This window comes from Bactrocera tryoni, chromosome 5 (genome assembly GCF_016617805.1).
Source record: "Bactrocera tryoni isolate S06 chromosome 5, CSIRO_BtryS06_freeze2, whole genome shotgun sequence".
NCBI classification, from domain to species: domain Eukaryota; kingdom Metazoa; phylum Arthropoda; class Insecta; order Diptera; family Tephritidae; genus Bactrocera; species Bactrocera tryoni.
Genome location: NC_052503.1, coordinates 77,260,023 through 77,279,586, shown reverse-complemented (window position 1 = coordinate 77,279,586; position 19,564 = coordinate 77,260,023). Strand labels below are relative to the sequence as shown.

The following is a 19,564-nucleotide window of genomic DNA, read 5'->3' as shown; positions in this document are numbered from 1 at the left end:
TATAAAACATTCCAAAATGAAAAAAAATATTCAAAAAGAAAAAAATCCAGAATGAAAAAAAATATTAAAAATGAAAAAAAATGCAAAAGGAAAAAAAATTCAGAATAAAAAAATATATTCAAAATGAAAAAAATATACAAAAAAAAAATATTCAAAATGAAAAAAAAAATATTCAAAATGAAAAAAAAATATACAAAATGAAAAAAAAAACCAATTAAAAAAAATTAAACTAAATTAAATGCCATTTTGATTTTCTAGATTTGAAATTTAATTTAATATTTGGCGTTCTAAAAAATAATAGAAGCCAACGCATAATAAGATTCGCGCATTATGGATGACGACGAACTCTTTAAGAATATCTGCGAGAAAGTGCGCTGCACGCTGCTGTCCGCCGATATGGAGAAGTTGAACTATGTGCGTGAAATGCAGGCGCGCCTACAACATCAAAGCATTTTCACCAATGTGCTCGGCACCGATAAGTATGTCGACGAAATGGATCTAGATTGGATTGAACGCGTGCGCAGTTACAGCACGGAGAAGTCCATATCCGACAGCTTGGATGTTTCCGAATCGGCAGAATTAGAACACATAATGGAAGAGGAGGAGGTAACAGTAGCTAAGTCGGAAGCTACCGAGGAGCAGGCGGGTGATGTGTGGCAAGGTTACTTTAAAGGCTTTCAAATATTAAGTGAAGCCCAGGAGGGTGCCATTGGGGACAAGAAAAAATGCATAGAGCTGACATGTAGCGATTGTGATGACACAATAATTAACTATTTGCGTAAGTGGGCACAAATAAGGTTATACATAAATATACACTCAGACTCGTGGTCCATAGTGTCTTCTCCTTTTTTTACAACACTTCAACAAGCTCATTTAAAGGGACTTGGTAAAGCACATGGATTAATGGTTGCAATATGTTCTCCCATCGGATTTCCTATCACAATAATTTGACTCCTTCTTGCGATTGGGGGACAATCCAGAAGTAAGTGTTCAATGACACTGATCCGTGAAACCTAAGCTGAGTCGATCAATCGATTTAGTTATGACCATGTTTAGACCGTCCGTCTGTTGGTTTATACGTGAACTAGTCCCTCAGTTCTAAAGATTTCAATCTGAGGTTCCGCACACGTCCTTTTCTCTGCAAGAAGCTGCTACTTTGTTGGAATTATCGATATCGGACCACTATAGCATATAGCTACCATACAAGCTGAACGATCAGAATCAAGTTCTTGTAAGGAAAACTTGAACCTATGACGTTTATTATATGTAGCTTCGGTGCAACCGAAGTTAACATACTTTCTTGATACTGTATAAATTATATGTATTCCCGCTTTAAATTAGATGCCGGCATTAGCTGCTTTGCCGTGGACCTCTTTTACGGCACTGTCGTCGAAAATCAGGCTTTGATACTGCGTGTACGCGAAAGTGAACTTAAGCTCTCCAAAGAGATCGGCTTTCCGATATCATCCACTATATTCGCCAAACTCAGTCCACGCCTGCAATACACCGGCCTAATGGATCCACCAGACGCCGAAGTCGTGCTAAACAAAGGCGACGAGCTCACATTGACCAGTATGCGTGAATATTCGACGCATTGCAGCAAGAGCTGCGTTTACGTGAATGCTGCCTTTCTATTCAACGATGTGAATGTCTTCGATTACATTTGCATCGGCACCGACATACAAGTCGCTGTGCGCAGGAAGGACGCGCACTTGCGTTGCACCGTGGAGGTGGGTGGCAAATTGAGCTCACGCATGCCGGTCTTATTCCCTTCACGTTGCACGAAATTCCTTGTGTCCATGGAGGAATTGGAGGATATCACTTTCTGCAAGGAGGTGGGCATAAATATCATCGTCTCGTATTTTGGTGGCACAGAAGAGTATTTCGAAAATCTACAATATGCACTAAAAACGTTGGGTTGTGATAAAATGCGTATATATGCGCGCATTGTGCTTAATGAGGTGAAAGGTTGCGACAACGACATGGATTGGATGGCCGAAAACTACGATGGCTTCATCATTGAGCTAAGTCCTTCTGACAAGCATCCAGAGAAAGATATATTACATCTTTGTCCGGCTGGTGAGGCGTTCATCAAACGCGCATATCAGCTGCAGAAAGTAATCGTCTTGGCACCCACTTTGATCGCCAACAAACGACTGATCGTCGATCCAGCGCACTATCATCATATATTCCACTATCCCGATAAATACATTTTACCGTGTGATCAGTCCAACAACGCTTTCTACTTCTTCTACTTACAAGATTCAATTTCGGAATTGCTGATCGAAGAGGCGCTCAGTAAGCAGCCATATTGCGATCGTTCGCTTACCGGCAGCGATACGTTGGCGCGTTCGGTCGCCTGCGCATCGTTTGAGATGAACGCACCCGTGATATTTGTGTGCTCGTTAACCGGTCGTATGGCAGCGAAGATCTCACATTTCCGTCCCAAAGCACTGATCATTTTCATAACACGCATGAAATCCGCCGAAACTTTCATTTCGATGCATCACAACGTTAGATTTTTGTACTATAACGGTATAACCGATGAAAATTACTACTGTTCGTTGTACAAGCATCTGCTCTTCGGTTTGCTGTACGCCGAATCGCAGCGCTTGATCAAACACAACGACAATGTGATGTTCGTGTATCGGGAGACCGCCAGTATTCGTTTGCCGAACAAGTACGTGACATATAAATACCACGCGCGCCATTTCCCACAGCATTTGGATAAGATTCTTTTCAGCAAGTTCCCAGACGGCTTCTTCAAAAATCTATCTACGCAAGACGTTAAAGATAGCAAAGAAGTTGATTCCGTATCGAGCACGAGCTCGGATATCTTAATTAAAAAGGTTTAATTGTTCAGTGCTATATTCTGAAATTTACTGTAAGCTATAAGGGTCTATTAGATCTACTTATAGATGCACGAAGCCATAAAAAATTACTTGTTTATATATTTTCATAAAAAAAAAAAATTTTCTATACAAAAGTGTATTTGTTTTTATGGCGGATATCTAATTCTGATCCAAATCTGATTGCGTGGTAAGGTTCAAGTTGGCTGTCATTGAAGTTACCCAACGGTAGACTCAGGAAACGTGCTGTTTCGACGTGGACGGACCATGTTAAGAGAAGTTTTGGATGAGGGGGGTTCGCTGCGCATACAAAGGCTTGTTTAGAGTCTTGCGGGGACTCCTTGCACGCAGGACATATATTTGGTGTGTCGGGGTCAACTCTGAGGAGGATGCGGAGCAAATCTGCTGCTTGGTGTTGTTGCAATGATGACATTCTTAACCTAAAACTTAACGATTCAAACAGTTTTAGATCACCGAAATAACAGCCCCCGGCCGGATGAAATTCGAGTTAATGCCGGTAAGATAGAACCGGTTGATCTTGTAGCGGTAGAACACACTACTGAAGTAAAATCGCGGAATGGTGCCGAGTTGGTAGTCCTTGGCCGGATAAAAAACCGGATCCGTTCCGGTTACTTAGACTGTCGAGGGAACGGTAGAACCCGCTGTCTTAGGAATTGCTTCACATAAAGATGTAGTCATGTATTGCACCACATTTTGCTACTCCTGTTAAGATGATTATACGAGTACGTCATGCACAGCTTTTTAGTAACATATCTCATTTATTATTAATACATCCTCTTTTTCCTCTTTTTCGTCCGGACATAAACTATATTTTCGGCGTTTACCTTTCATCCGTGGAATGTTAGTGTGCATTTAACATTAATTATGCAACTTTCACAATTATTAGTCTACTCTATTTACTTTTACGGTAACAATATATAGTTTAGGGAATATTTCGTCGTTGAGAATTGTAGAGGTTAGCTGTTTAAAAATAACACCGACTTTAAAATGATGCAGTAAACTTTCTACAGGCAATTAATAAATACTTGGATTAATAAACAAATGACCTTGAAAAAATATATATAATAATAGTAGTCAAACGATAATTACAGAATTTCGAGCACGCTCCAAATATTTGCTTAGAAATTATCCGGCTTAACTTCTTTGCACTCAACCTTCGAGCATAAATAATTCTGAATTCGCACTTGTCATACATAAGGTATTTTTGCACCATTACCATTAACACGATGGGTCAGTTTGAACAGCACGCTTACTTCTTACATTTAACACAATAGCTCTGTTTGAACAGACCGCTTACTCTTTACACTTTGAAACGTTAACATTTTGTTAATTTATGCTTAGGTGCTACAATTTTCAAAATTCAACCACAAAGCTTAATGCGGTTGGTACTAAAATATGATTTGGTGAGCTTTTTGCACAACTGGCGTGCATACGTGAGAATCACGGTAGGTGTGTGGAGGCGCATTACGACTTATTTAGAGGCACGGCGGTGATATGCTCATAGGCAGCCTACAGAAATACAAAAAAAAAATATTAACTAAATGCTGCAAACAAGTAAAAAAATATAAATAAATGTGGATTACAACCTTGAGAGTCGTGTAGCAATAGCCGGCAATGCCGTTCATTTCAAATTGGAAATTGCTGCCACCGGTCAAGTCATCTAGCAACGCTAACTCGGCGCCGAGATGCGGTACGGCGGCGCGCAGCACCAGAAAGAGCGTAAGCGGCATCATGCCGTCGGCGGCTAATATCACAGAGTTCACTAAAAGTAACGAAAAGCGTTAGTATATAAATAAGCCGTTAAACATACTAGAGCAACAATTAGATTAGACGCTTATAGTAACTAACCGCTTGCAATTGCTTTGTGTGCGTCGGTTATTTGTTGTATGCAACGCTCTATCACAGTTAACATCGCTTTGGGACTATATTTTTCTTTGAGTTGCTTCAACGTTTGTATGGCGTCCGCGTAGCAGGCATGACGCACGATCGGTAAAAATGAGCTGCAGTTATGAAAGTCAGTTATAGTTGAGCAAGTTAGTGTGGCACGCAACTACATTACCTATCAAGTCCTAGACAAGTGGCTAGTTCCTCGTCTTTCAGCTTGTCCGCATAAATAAGATTCTGTCTGTACATTTCGTCCTTCACACTGCACTTGTTGGCGTACAGCACGAACAGCGTCGAGTAAATGCCCTCACTTAGCACGATGGGATACAGCAAGGTGATGTGCGAAACTACTTCGCGCGTGCTTTCGATCACGCAATAGTCATCGGGCAGCGCCGGAAACATTTTCTGCACAAATCTGTAAACACGTTTCGAGATCGATTCCCATTCCAACATCGCTTGCTTTGCCAGTATGGGTGTCGGCTTCATTTTCCAGCAGCCGTATGAGTTGTAGAAGCAGTTGGATATGCGTTGATTCAACAGATACAGCGGATGATAGCGATCTTTGAACGCTTGTTGTAGGTAATCTTTGATAGCGGCCACATCTTGTTCGGTCAGCGTAGTGATACCGAAGCTGGGCACGATTTCAAGATCAGTTTGTGAAGTGAAGCTTTTGGAAAGAGAAACAACTTTACTAAGTGATGATTTATACTATAACTAAACTGAATAATATTAAGTTTGCACCGAAGGTTATATAACCCAAAAGGAAAAGGGAGACCCACTGTACGAACAAAATATATTCCATGGAAAACTTTCTTAGTTGATGAGATATCTTCATGAAATTTGGCATATAAACTCCGAAGAAATTTATCCGATCGGATCACTATAGATTATTGCTTAAAGCAACGGTATAAACTCCGAAGAAATTTATCAGATCGGATCACTATAGAGTATAGCTGCCATACAAACTAAACAATCAAAATCTAGTCTATTTATGGAATGTTTTTTTAGTTGAAGATATCTTCATGACACTTGGCATGGATTATTGCTTAAAGCAACGGTACAATCTCTGAAGAAATTGTTTAGATCGGACCACTATAACGTGTAGCTGTCATACAAGATGCACGTTCAAAATCTTGTTCTTCTACGATAAACTTTCTTTGTTGATGAGATATCTTGATGAAACTTGACATGGATGGCTTGTGTTCGGCTGTAGGTAGACACTGGTCTTCCCGAATTCTTTTCGGGTAGTGCGAAGTAGTGCCATAGCTCGTTCTTTCGCGCTGGTCGTATACGTCCCGTCGCTTCTTTTGATCGCTAATTCTGTGTCAGTCTTGCCACTGGCCAATGCCTTGTGCAGCCTAATTGCTTCTGGTGTGGAGGTGACATTTTCACAGAATCTCCTAAAGCTTGCCTGTTTTGCATATGTAATCTCCTTGTTATATGCGGTTAGATTGCTTTCATATTCCTCCCAGACCCCCGTACGTTTCGCCTTATTAAAGAGCCTCCGTATTTTTTCCTAAGACATTTGAGTCTGCTGGACTACCAGGGACAGTTGGTGGTCGCTTGTGGGGCAGCTGTAATGGTATACGTCTATGATGGACTTATTTAGCGCAGACAGTTTGCTCACCAGTCCTGGACCCGTAACATTTTTATCAGTCTGGCCCTCTCCGCTCACATTCCTACTTAGCGTATCCCGGAAGGTATCCCAGTTTGCGTTCCAGGGATTACGTCTGGGAGGGAGTTTGTTGACCTCTACTTTTAACGCGAGCCTTATGATTCTTCGATCCGACAAGGACGGCTCCACTGACACCCTCCATTGTGAGACCATTCCATTCACAGGCTCGTTCAATTGTCATACAAATTGAACGCTCAAAGTCAAGCATTTGTATAGAATCTTTTGCATTTGTCGAGGGTATTAAAGCTTCGGTGTAACCGAAGTTAACATTTTTTCTTATTTTTCTTAAAAACTGTTACCTATTATTATTAAAACTTTCGCCAATATTCAGTATGCTATCGCATGAGGAGCGCAAACTCGGCGCGTTGGTATCGCCCAGCCAATGGTTTATCTGCGCGTTGAGCAAACCGTTTATGGAGTTATTATCCTCGCTGTTGTAGTGTGTGAAACTTTGTGTGCCCCACACGTTATCGAAATCGTTTACATCGCCGTCGTAAAGCATTTCCTGTGAATGAGAACGTCGTGAGTCCGTCAGGCTGCTACTCAAATCCAGTATGCTCGTTTTAGCTGTTGTGAGCAAACTATTTGTGGACTTTAGACTCAGTTTATCGAAGCTGTTGGAGAAGCCGAGTGATATGTTTTTGGCAAAGTAGCTGCGCGTCGACTGATAAGCGCTGTCTTGCTGCTCTAGTGTGCGTTCACGCTCACGCAGCGAATACATGTAAACAGCAATACGATTCCAGAGTGCTTTTGTCGCACTCACGGTATCGTCAGATTTCTGCGAGCTGTTAACGGCAACACCGCCGAGCACTTCTTCTTCAAAATTTTCAAAGAGTGAACGCCATTTGCGACTGTTATCGACGACTAGAGCACCGATAGAACTGTAAATATATATAAATGAATTTTGTTTGGAAATTTTGATGCAGAATTTGTGTTAATAATACCTTGGATATTTTGAAAACTGCTTATTCACAGACATGGCGCCAGAGATAATGCGCACTTCTTGCCATGTACCACCTAACTGACCACTCAAAACATTGCCTATCATTTGACGACTCGCAAACTCATCGCTCTCGTTTAAGTCCGAATCCTGTATGAATTGTTCTTGTAATAAAATAGTAAAAAGTATGATTTTAACTTTGTAGAGACCTCTGTATTCGCTGCACCGGTTGGCATGTAATAAGCACCCTTGCCAATTGGGCCCTGCAACGACAATTCGCCCTCATAGTAGTAGTCCTTTTCCAGCACCGCTATGCCCGGACCAGCTAATTCATCGTTCGCAAAGAGACCTTCGAAGTAGTCGCCGTTCATCGTAATGCAGATGCCAGCACCGACACGCTTATTATCCGCAAACATGCCCATATACTTGTCACCCGTCAACATGTCGTCCAGGATGCCATAACCGCATTTTGCATTTGCTTGAAATTCGCCGACATAGGTGCAATTGTTGCTACGTTGCATGCCATGCCCATGAAATAGACCATCCCGAAAGTGACCCTCGTAAACCTCATTATCTTTCAGCTCATAGGTTCCATGACCGTGAAATTTGTCCGCCTTAAATTGACCTTCGTACAGACCTACCGACGGTATTACCATTTTGCCATAACCTATAAAATATATGGGTTGATGAATTCGGCGCAGTTAGCCAACAAACAAACTAAAGCTTTACCTTCGATTTCGCCATTCCTGATTTGTCCGAAGTAAACGCGTCCGTCTGGATACTCGAGGTAACAGCTGCCATGTAGTACGCCATTGCGCCAACGTCCATAAGCGTGCACACCGGCATATTTGGCATGATTCCGACTAAACAGGTGAGCCGTAGTGCGCACACTCGACAATTTCACGTCCGCGGGCCGTCCTGTAGCGAGCTTCACAGCCGACTCGATTTGATCGTACCAAAGTTTCTTATCGTGATTCGTACGCGCCAGCAGCGTGAATGTGCGTTCCGGCGTTGTTATGCGTAAGGCGGTATCATTTTCCATCTTCACCCACAGCGTCACCAGGGGATATGTGTGCAACTGGCCACTAACCTGACAGAAGCAATCGGAGAATAGGATAAAAGTGTTGCTGGACATGCTCATGGTGGTGTGAGCCAACTTCAGCGGCACCGTCGTGGAGGTAAGTATGACGCGTCGTTGCTTGCGGCGAAAATGCCGAATTTTGGAGTTGCGCTCATTGCGCTGCCAAAACTCCAAGGTGTTCTCCGCCAGCTCCAAGTCTATGCGCTGTTGTCGCGCATACGCGTCCCAAGCGAAGAGATGCTCTGTGAATTCGGGACGCGTTTTGATGAGTTGTTCGAGGAATTGCACATAATGGGGGAATACTTGAAAGGGCTGCTGACAGATGCGCAGCAAGTCGATGTTATGCTCGCGCTGGCCGGGCAATAACGGCACACTCGACAATTGGCTGTAGAGTTTGGAGGCCTCTGCGAAAGCATCGACCGAGTAAAGGTCGCAATAAGCTTTCGTGTACTGCGTAAAAAGTTCGATACACTCGCGGTAGTGCTGCACAAAAACCAATTCTGTCGGATTTGTAAAGTCGGAACGGTAAAATTCCTCAAAGGATTTCAACGTACAAGCGATCAGGTACAAGAGTTTGTGATAAAACTGGCATATGTGTTGCAGCTGCAACAGCACGAAAGCTGTGCTCTTCTGCTGGAAAAGCTCAATCATTTGTATGCCATGGCGGTACACCAACAACATTTTCAGTTGCTGTTGCAGCCCCGTATAGTAGGCGTGGAATTGGCGTTGGAATTTGCGACGATTCTGCAAGGTGTACGTCGCAGAGGCGAGCAGCAAAGGTATGGTTTTGCGATTGGTGGCGTCACGCATATTCAAAGTGAGCAAGTGTTGTTCGAAACTCGTTAGCAGCTGCTGTTCTTTTAAGTGTACTTCACCACGCGCATTCAAAAGCACGGTTTGGAAATCGCCGCAGCAAGCATTGAGTATATTGCGCTGAGTCACTTCCAGTTCCACTTTGTCCAATTTCAGTTCAGTAGGTGAACTTATATCGGTTAGATCTTTTTGGTTGTTCAGTTGTAGCTGTGTGTTCAGCCCCCAGTGGAATAATCTGCCATCGAGAGTGCGTGCGACGCTGTGTTCTCTACCAGCAGCCACACTACATACGCCTAGCGCTTCCAGCTTTTGCAGGTAATTTACTGTATTGCGTTTAATGTGATCGCCCGTGCCGAGTAGGCCGCCATTCGCAGCACCAAATGTGCAAACTTGTGTGTGCAGCAGCGAGTAGCCTTGTTTAAGTATTTCTTTCAGATTATAGTCAATGTCATCTTGTTGTGTTTGGCTTGATTTGGTGCTACTATAAGAGCGCACGGATGAGTTCGAGTTTAATTCGGCTTTTTTATCTGCATTTTCATCACCAACAGAATTTTCAATGTCTAGCTGGTTACCATAGGCGCGGACACGTGCAGCTGAAGGCGAATTATTTGATGTTGCTAAGAGTGTGATATACATAATTTTTAGTTTAGCCAAAATTATAAAACATTGCATTTACTTACAAGCAATATTAGTTTGCCGTCCATTGCTCGAGAGTTTTAACGGATCGCCTTCTGTAGGGTAAGCGCGTTGTAGTAATAAAACAAAAAACTCATCACCAGCTACGAGATCCAGTAGATATTTACTATCTTCAATGAGACGTATATGCTTGGGTTGCACTTCTGCGTGAAATACATCACCGCAACTGCCCATTACATACAATTCGCCGGCGCGTGTGACAAAAACTACGCCGCGCGACGCACAGCAAACGCGTTCAATAAAAATTCCCTCCTCGGAAAGCTCGAGTGGATCAAATGATAGCGATTGCCAAGCATTTTGGCATAAATCTGTGTTGCCTGTTTGCTTTATAGTTTGCATCAACACATCACCATTCGCTGTTACAACAAACAGTTGGCACAACTGCCGACAATAGGCTATATCCACTATACAGGTGCGGTGTAGTTCTAAATGCAGTGTGTTGGGGGAATGTGTCGATTTCTTAGCAATGTAAAGTGAGCCATCAGCGGTGAGTATTAATAGTAAATCGTACTGTTCAACGGCGCAGAGGCGTGTGGCAGGTTGACGTTCCAACGGTGGCACTGTGACCCATTGCAACTGTTGTGCCACACCCTCCCGATATATAATAAATGCCTCCTCCGTATTTTCCTCTGCCATTGTTAAACTGCAGAAAGTCAAAGATAATTACGCAATTTAAGTACAGATATCATATGCAAATATGATATTATACTCACCTTGAGATTGAAGAATTTCGAGACTTATTTTATCTTATTTATTTTTTTAGCTATATCCTTACTCTAGGGCACATTTGCAACTTAACATATTTTATTTACAATGTTGTTTTCCATATGTTTGTATTTGTTTATTTGTATTTTAAAGAATATATGAATACACAATTATATTAAATCTCGATTTGTTTTCGCATGAAAATAAAGAAAACTATACAAAGAGAAATCAATTAACTGCGATTCAAAACAAATCCATTGACAGTGATGACGTATAATAGAACAGCTGATTGTGTACATCGTTGTCTAATCGTTTTAAAATTATTTTTCTATTTGTTTTTACAGTAAATTTAATATGATTGTTCAATATAAACTCCAGTACCGATTCAAAAGACTTCGACCTTAATCTATAATATTTTAGATTTTTAAATATGTATGTATTCATTTAATACGGTATAATTAACTTATTTTCTATGTGCATATTGTCAATGCCGATAAAACCGAAAATCGAGTCCCGAACGGCAAGAGCTATATGCCGAAGCGTATGTCGCTTACTATCAGCTGATGGAAAGATAAAAAAAAAATGTATACGTCAAAAGAAAAAAGCTGAAAACCGTGAAAGCAAAACATAAATTGGCTGGGTGAAAAACAAAAATAAAATATATTAATTATTGCCTTGTAGCGTTACAATTGAGTTAATTAAAAAATATTTGTTTGCATAATTTGCAAGGATGCTCAACGAAAGCATCGAGATATACAATTTTTTGCTCATAGGAGCTTGATAAAATATCAATAAAAAATCAGAAGTGATGTCAGCTGCCCATAAATAAACCAGACACGACAAGTAAGTCATATTTGCATAGATGAACTCGTGGTAACTTTATAATTTATATATTAGGAAGAGCGGATTCGTACGGGGAGTCCATGATGAGTGATACCCCCATTGATAATGTAAATTTAAACTGGGAATATGAAGGTATATTAGATGAGACGAAAATGGCTTCAGTAGAAAACATGGAGATTGCTGCGAAACAGCGTAACAGTTTCGATGTTTCGGCAACGTCTGTACTAAGTGTGTCGAAAAATTCCGGTTTGGCATATGATTCTGGAAATTACACTACTAGTTCAAACAACAGTGAAATATCGTGCCCTTTTGAAATGGAGCTAAATAATCATTGTCAGCACATACATGTATTGCTCAAGGAGCGTGATCAAGCACTGTTCAGTGCCATGCAAGATGTTCGAAAGCTACGCAGTGAACTGGAGCGACTCAATAAATCAGAGGAATGGTATAAAAAGGAGTTACGCGCACAAAAAAATACGCGTTTGGAGGCGCTTGAACGACTATATTCGCAAGAACGTAAATATATGCAGGAGAATCAACGTTTACAACGCGAATGCGTGCGTCTGTATGAGAAATGCGGTGATTTGGAAAAGGAGCTGCAAGCGAAACGAGATAAAGCTATGCAAAAATTGGTAGAAGATGAGCAACTGACAAATGTGTGTGATGAAACTGATGAGGTATTAAACAAATTTGAATTGGAACAACAACGTGCATTGGTTAATGACCAGGAAAAACTAATCAGTGTACTACGTAAGCAAAAACATGTACTGCTTGAGGACTTAAGTAGACTGAATGCGGAAAAAGACGCCAAAGTCTTGGAACTGCAGGAAACACTTGCTGGTGTAGAGGTCGAAAATACACATATGACAGCACAGTGCAAGCGTTTGATAAACGAAAGGCAAATGCTAGAAGACACGTTGAAAACAAAAGATGAAGCGCTAAATGCAGAAATCGCTGAGAAATTAAAGATGACAACAATAATCGAAGAGCTAAAAGAGCAGAGCAAATCACAGCAAGAATTGTTAGTGCAAAAAGAACGCGAAATTCAAGAGCTGCAACAAAATTTCAATGAGAATATACAAAACGAATGGAATATGGATGAAGTGCATCGTTTGAGTATGTCTTATCACGACGAAATCAATGCGAAAACTACTGAGATATCGTCTCTTAAAAAGTCTTTATATGCGCTCCAATTGGAATTAAATACTTTGACGGACTTGCAAGCGCAGCATGAGGCGCAGGCGCGACAAATAGATCAACTCAACTTTTCACTAGAAACACAAAACTGTGAGCTAAAAAATTTAAAGCAAACGGACGAAGAAAAGACACAACAAATAACTGAGTTACAGCAGAATTTAATAAAAATCCGCACGCAGCATGACATTACGCTTGAGCAAGTGTGCACTGAACAATCGAATTTGAAAAGTGTCAAGCGCGAATTAATTGCTTTGCATGAGCAATACGCCAGCATGTGTGCGCTTTGTGAAAAAACCCGTTTCCAATTGGAGATACTCGAAATCGAGAACGGCAAGTTGAGATTCCAATCGCACGGTGACAAACGCGAAATAGATGTGCTTAGGGAAAAGTTGAAAGGATACCTTAAACATACAGCGGATTTGGGCCATAGAATAAATGAGCTCGAAGCGAAATTGCAGAGTGCAACCAACCGAAATGCGGAATTGCAAGCGAAATTGCAGGAGTACGAGAAAGGTACTGGAACACAACAGGATGATTTCAGTAACGAAAGTCAACAATTAACCGTGGTACAGAAAAAGAAAGCGCTAAGGGAAGGATTAGACGAGCACAATAATAGTTTTAAAGACTGCGGGGTGGACCAAATAGATATAGGAAGCGTAAATGAAAACGAAGGTGATGATAGTGGATTTTTGGAAGCTTCCAACATTAGCTTAAATGAGTGTGAAGACATTGAAAAATCTCCTGACTCACAATATTTAAACGATGCAGATTGTGCCACTATCACCGCTGTAAATGAGACGTTGCTGCAACAATTGAGTCATCAAAGTGAAATTTTAAAAGAGAGACAAATATTAATCGCTGCTTTGGAGGACCTTATTTGTAATAGAACGGCAACACTAGATAACGGTAATGTTGTAAATTAAGGGGTTAGGTGTAGTCAGAGACTTGAAAAAATTACATTTTGAAATAGTTTTTTTTTTTGCCAGTAAATAATTTTATTTTTTAAAATTAAAAACAAGACAACATGGTTTAGTCCAACTGACTTAAACGACCGCGGTATAGAGCCGCACCAAAATCCTAATTTCGCTAACCGGTAGCTCGTGAGGAAAAGACAAAGAAACGTTGTTGGCAACTTACAAGGCAATCGGCCGGCCGGCTATAAACTACGCCGCAACGCTACGGTCGTCTGGTTGTAGTGAAGCGCAGAAGAAGCTTCAGGCAGCCACAGTTTGGGCGTAACTAACATTACACCCGTACTCTCACACAGTAGATCCATAGTAAATCACGATCTCAAGTTGCACCGATAATCTAGAGTGACCCTTGACCCTAGTGCAGCTTCGTTCTGGATACTGTAGCAGGTTAAACTTCTACTTATCCAGAATAGATAGCAGAATAGCAATGAGTCTACGCATGACACCGGTCACCTCTTTGCCTACCCCACCAACCAGTCTCATCTGACACCCCTCTCCCTTTGGTCCGACCCCGTCGAAACAGCACGTTTCTTGGGCCTACCATTGAATGACGTCGATGACAATTTATTTAATCCCTATCATCCTAATGGGAATTAGGTACACGTTACAACTACAACAGCCGATTATATATGTATGAAATTGCACCGAGTATCCAGAGTGATTCTCGAGCACCTTCCTTCTGCATACTGTAGCAAGTAAAACTCCTAAAAATGGATTTTTTCAATATTGTGGCTACTCCAACCCCTGTAGTACATATATTACAGCTAGAACATAACTAATATTTTCTTTTAGATTCTTCCATCACGTCGCATGTTGAAGACAATCAGCCGGTCGGTGGATTAACGGAGCAACAACGACAACTAATGGTGTATTTAAGTTCACAAAGTCTTTTGATTGAAGAGAAAAGAAAGCTTTTGGAAGCTTTTGAAACTCTAGTCAATGAAAAACCTGGTCCACATGAAAACTCACACGACATTCAAAACATTTCAAATATCAGAAAAATAATCGATGAAAACAAAAAGCTAAAAAATACTGTAAATACGAGAGAAGCCGATGTACTAATGAACCTAACGAACATAAAAGACAACATTGAAAAAGCGACAGCTTTCGGCAAAGAGGTGGAATATTTACGAAAGAAATTACAGGAAAATGACGAAAGACATTTTAAAGACAGGAGCGAGCAAGAGCGACTCCACGGCGTACAAATGCGGAGCTGCGAGGCAAGCATGCAACGCTTACAAACCGAGAATGAACGGCTGATAAACGAGATGCAAAGCTTGTTGGAAGCAAAATTTCAAATTGAAAATGTGCTTGAACAGCAGACACAGCTAATTGACGAACTGAAAGCAAAGTTGTCAACGCTGCAAAGAAATGAAGACGCCAGTGAAGCTAGCAACACAATAGAGCTATTCCCAAACGAAAAGGAGGAACTGCTGCGCCTGCGTGCAAAAGTTGAGGAACTTGAAAATCGTTTGGCGGCAGCGTTGCAATACGACGAAGCGCGACGCAACGAAAGAGTGCGTCTCCTACAGCAGCTGATCGAGCAACAAAATGGCAAAGTGAAGCAGCTCACTGAATCACAAGCAGACTGGGAAGAGTTGCTCGCAACACTGCAAGTCGCACAAAAGTTGGAGGAAAGTGCCAGAGCTGAGTTGCAGTTGAAACACGCCGAGCTGGAGGAGCTGAATACGCTGTTCGCCGAGCAGAACGAGGAGTTGAGGCAACTCCAAGCAATTGCTTTGCTTGCCAAAAGCAATGAAGAAAAAGTAGATGAAAATGCACAAACGAACTGTGAAGCGTTGGGCGCCAAACTCAGCGCGCAATTGGCAGACAGCGCAGCACAGCAGCGCCACATTGAGGAATTGCAAGGCAAAAATGCGCGTCTCGAACGTCAACTCAATGAAGATTACGCTGAAGAAATGGCGCGTAATCAGCGGCAGTTGCGCGCTTTGCAAACAAAAATGGACAAACTCAAAACCGAACGTAATGCGTATGCTGAACGCCTGGCGGCAATGGAGTCAGAGCTGCAGCAGTTGAAGAAGAGTAAGCGCGATGGCCTCGTGTTGCCACCGGAATTTGTAGTATTACCTAAGAACACGCTACACGCTTCGACCAGCGAAGAAACAGCCACCTCCACCGATGCAAACGGTAACACAAGCGGCAGCGAGTCAGACAGCAACGAACGCATGCGCATACTCACCAAAGTGCTCGAAGCGGAGTATAGGCGCAAAATGAAGCGTTACGACTTACACATACACACACTGCTGGGCAATATCAGAAAGTTGAAGAAGACGCTGCGTGCTACCGAGCAACGCGCCGCACATTTGACACACGAGCAGTGCAAGACAAGCGAAGAGCTGCGCGAACTACGTTTGACCAGAAGGCAGTTGGAGGAGATGCGCTTGAAGTGCGAGCATAACCAAAACACAATTAAAGTATGAAGCCAATAATATTGTTAAATTTTAGAAAAGAAATTTCTTTTTTTATCTAACAGGCACTCGAACAGGCTCTAGCCATGGAGCGCCAGAAATTCGAGGCTTCCGATTTGGGTAAGGCAGCGCATAATACACGTGACTCGGCTGTGTTGGAAGAAAGTAGCGTTGAGCCGGCGCATGAGGTTGCCAATTTAATTGATGATTACAAGAAGGTATTTCGCACAGCCATTACAGTTATATGCATTTATAAAATCTACCGCAACTTTACAGTTAATTCAACAATCGGCGCTGGCTACACGCCGCCCCAAGACCAGCAGCATACTGGAGCTGATACAACGTAGCAATCAATGTGTGCCAAATTTACACAAACTGGACGCGTCAGTCGATGGCTTGCGCAGCGACTTGGCGCATTTCATTAGCGCGCATACGAGGAATATGCGTGCTACTGCAAGTGCGCAGAAGTTGGATGGACCCTCGCTGTTGGATGAGCTGCGTGCCGCAACTGAAAGTTACTAAATTTTTAGTAAATGTTGCTGTGTTAGCAGTAAACAATCTGAAGTAATTTCGAGGAATAGTGCCGAATTGATAGTGCTTGGCTGGCTAAAAATCCGTGTCCCTTGCGGTTGTCTAGACCCGTCTCTTGTGTGCACGGTATCCTTATTATTAGTAGCTTAAGCTGTGAACGCGTCTGCACAGGATAAGCGTAATTTTGCCCTACTTCCTTGTTGCTGTGCATAAAATGCAAACGAACATTGCCAAATTAAGTTAAACTATTTCCATATTTTTACTTATTTAATAGCATATTTATTCGCTGTTTTTAGTTCTTTATTCTGTATATTTATTTGTTGTTTTCGTTCTATATTTATACATAAAGTACTTTTCTTCCTAAAGACATTTTTCTGTATACCCGAGTTATTCTTGAACAAAAAAAACAACAAAAAAAAATGTCTGACCAATTAATTGCCAAACGACCAAATAAACGATGTTGACTCCAATACTAATTTGGCGGAATTTGAACTTTTGTAAATTGAGTTTTTATTTTGTGCTCAAGCTTCTCAGAAATGGATATACACAGAGCTCATACAAAACAGCAAAGCTCGACACGCTGATAATCTAAAACTTACCGATCCAAACGAGGTTAGACCTTCGAAAGGACAACCCTTGGTCGGATAAAATCAATTCCGGTAACGTAGATACGGCTGTCGTGAGAATTGCGAAATTTCCTGGGCCTACCATTGGATGACCTCGATGACAACTTATCTGAACCTTACCACCCTAACGGGGACTAGATAATCGTTATAACAACAACAACGCGCTGATAATTTTTAAGTCGCTTTTTTACGCTGAACAGGCTATATTAAGTTTGCAACACACAAAAGGAACGTCGCAAACCTTATGAAATGTACTAGTCTATAAGTGATCACCATGACGAGTTGAGCCCCTCAGTTTTTGAGATATTAAGCTGAAATTTTGCATACGTCTATTTCTCTCCAAGAAGCTGCTTATTTGCCGAAAAAGCCGAAATCGAACCACTCTAGCATATAGCTGTCATACAAACTGAGCGTTAGAAATCATGTCCTTGTATGGAAAACTTTTTTATTTGACGAGTTACCTTCACGAAACTTGGGAAGGATTATTCTTTAAGGATACGGTACGATCTCCGAAGAAATTGTTCAGATCGGTCGACTATAGTATACAGCTGTCATACAAACTGAGCCATAAAAATCTTATCTTTGTATGAAAAACTTTTCTATTTGACGAGTTATCCCCACGAAATTTCACATAGATTATTATTCAAGGCAAAGTTACAATCTCCTAAGAAATTGTTCAGATCGGACCAGAATAATATATAGTTGTCATACAAACATAGCAATAAAAATCTTATCTTTGTATGAAAAACTTTTTTATTTGACGAGTTACCTTCAGAAAATTTCGCACAGATTATTATTCAAGGCAAAGCTACAATGTCCAAAAAAAATAATCCAAATCGGAACACTATAACATATAGCTGCCATACAAACTGACCGCTCAAAATCAAGATTTTGTACATGTGTAGGATATTATAGCTTCGGTGCAACCGCAGTTAAGGGGGTTTCTTGTTACAGATCATTTTGCTGATAACCTACGCTCATTTTGCACTATAGCAACAGTTTAGTAGCTGTATTTGCTGAGTTAGGCGGTCTTTTGGCTGCTCGTATATTTTTTACTCTTCGTGCGCTGGCGATAACAGCTAAGTATCAACCGATTCAAGTACAAAGTTTGTAATGTCGCATCACTTTCAAACACTTTGCACCATTTTGGCTGCGTTACACTGTCTCACTGCGGCCAAATCTTTGCCCGGCATTTCCTACATACATAGATGACGTGCAACTTTCATATGAAAATGGTAAGCCACTATTTAAATAAACTGTATAACTACTACATAATTATGTATATAATTCACAGGCACTTGGCAATGCGATCACATAACTTGTAAACATGCTGTCCATAGCTGTAAAATTTCGATACGTAACAATCCGGAACACGAAAATGAGTTGATTCGCTGAAATGCCTGCTATTCCGTAGATGGCACCGCTACTCGGGAGCTGAACCAAACACAACGCATGCTGAAACCAAAAACCGTCAATGTCGATATAGATTCTTATATTGGCGCGCAATCGCTATATACGACGGGCTACAGCTTGAGCTGGCAGGAATTGAAGGGCACCGTAGCCGCTGAGGATTGGGCTAGTGTGCAGCAGACCACCAGAAATAATATATGAAAGCGGTCGATGAGTCAAATAGCTCTTTGAAGATGCGCTAATACCAGCTGCGGGTAAATTGGCATGCAAGCAAAAACAATTTCAGCAAGATAAGGAAAATAATGTTAATGTTAGGCGCATGCGATTTATTTTCAATTGAATTTAGCTAAAAAATATAAGTGTTTATGCATATGTTCATATGTATGTAAGTATATACACGTGTATATAAGAAAACAAGACAAAACGTTAATTTCTGCTCCACCGAAGCTATAATACGCTTCACAGGTGCATTTCATATAGCAAAAGTATATACCATGAATAGATCTTTACCATTATTTTGTTCGTTCAGTTTGTATGGCAGCTATATGCTATAGTAGTCCGAACTGAAAAATTTTTTTGGATATTGTACCGTTGCCTTGGTTAATAATGTCTGCCAAATTTTGTGAAGATACCTCGCCTAATACGAAAGTTTTCCATACAGAGACTTGATTTCGCTCGTTCAGTTTATATGGCAGCTAAATGCTACAATGGTCCGATCTAAATAATTTCTTGGAAGATTGTAGCGATGCCTAGGATAATGATTCGTGCCTAATTTCGTGAAGATATCTCGTCAAATACAAAATTTTTCTATACATAGACTTGATTTTTAGGACGCAGTTTGTATGGCAGCTATATGCTATAGTAGTCCGATCTGAATAATTTTTTCGGAGATT

At 41.2% G+C, this 19,564-nt stretch overlaps 3 protein-coding genes, 1 long non-coding RNA gene and 1 pseudogene across 9 annotated transcripts in view; 3 read left to right on the top strand and 2 right to left on the bottom strand.

The window, feature by feature from the left end:
- The window catches only part of LOC120779028, a 256,412-nt gene that overhangs the window by 121,072 nt on the left and 115,776 nt on the right, over nucleotides 1-19,564 (bottom strand). The window lies entirely within an intron of this gene.
- Nucleotides 241-3,073, top strand: LOC120779010. The gene is made up of 2 exons (XM_040111129.1): nucleotides 241-778; nucleotides 1,342-3,073. Exons 1-2 carry the CDS (start codon nucleotides 331-333, stop codon nucleotides 2,853-2,855), a joined length of 1,962 nt encoding a protein of 653 aa, XP_039967063.1. The 5' UTR covers nucleotides 241-330; the 3' UTR covers nucleotides 2,856-3,073.
- Nucleotides 3,609-10,862, bottom strand: LOC120779006 (alsin homolog). The gene is made up of 10 exons (XM_040111125.1): nucleotides 10,673-10,862; nucleotides 9,944-10,602; nucleotides 8,099-9,880; nucleotides 7,579-8,036; nucleotides 7,374-7,519; nucleotides 6,729-7,310; nucleotides 4,930-5,421; nucleotides 4,719-4,870; nucleotides 4,457-4,632; nucleotides 3,609-4,379 (listed from the first exon to the last, which is right to left on the bottom strand). The coding sequence occupies exons 2-10, from the start codon at nucleotides 10,593-10,595 to the stop codon at nucleotides 4,335-4,337; spliced, it is 4,485 nt and encodes a 1,494-aa protein (XP_039967059.1). The 5' UTR covers nucleotides 10,596-10,602; nucleotides 10,673-10,862; the 3' UTR covers nucleotides 3,609-4,334.
- On the top strand, nucleotides 11,172-17,111 carry LOC120779007 (interaptin). Of its 2 annotated transcripts, none has more exons than XM_040111127.1 (5): nucleotides 11,172-11,507; nucleotides 11,566-13,610; nucleotides 14,468-16,110; nucleotides 16,170-16,322; nucleotides 16,381-17,111. In XM_040111127.1, exons 2-5 carry the CDS (start codon nucleotides 11,588-11,590, stop codon nucleotides 16,624-16,626), a joined length of 4,065 nt encoding a protein of 1,354 aa, XP_039967061.1. In that variant the 5' UTR covers nucleotides 11,172-11,507; nucleotides 11,566-11,587; the 3' UTR covers nucleotides 16,627-17,111. The 2 variants fall into 2 exon arrangements, with proteins under 2 accessions (XP_039967061.1, XP_039967060.1); XM_040111126.1 differs by having other exon boundaries at nucleotides 11,562-13,610.
- LOC120779027 lies at nucleotides 18,333-19,101 on the top strand (annotated as a pseudogene).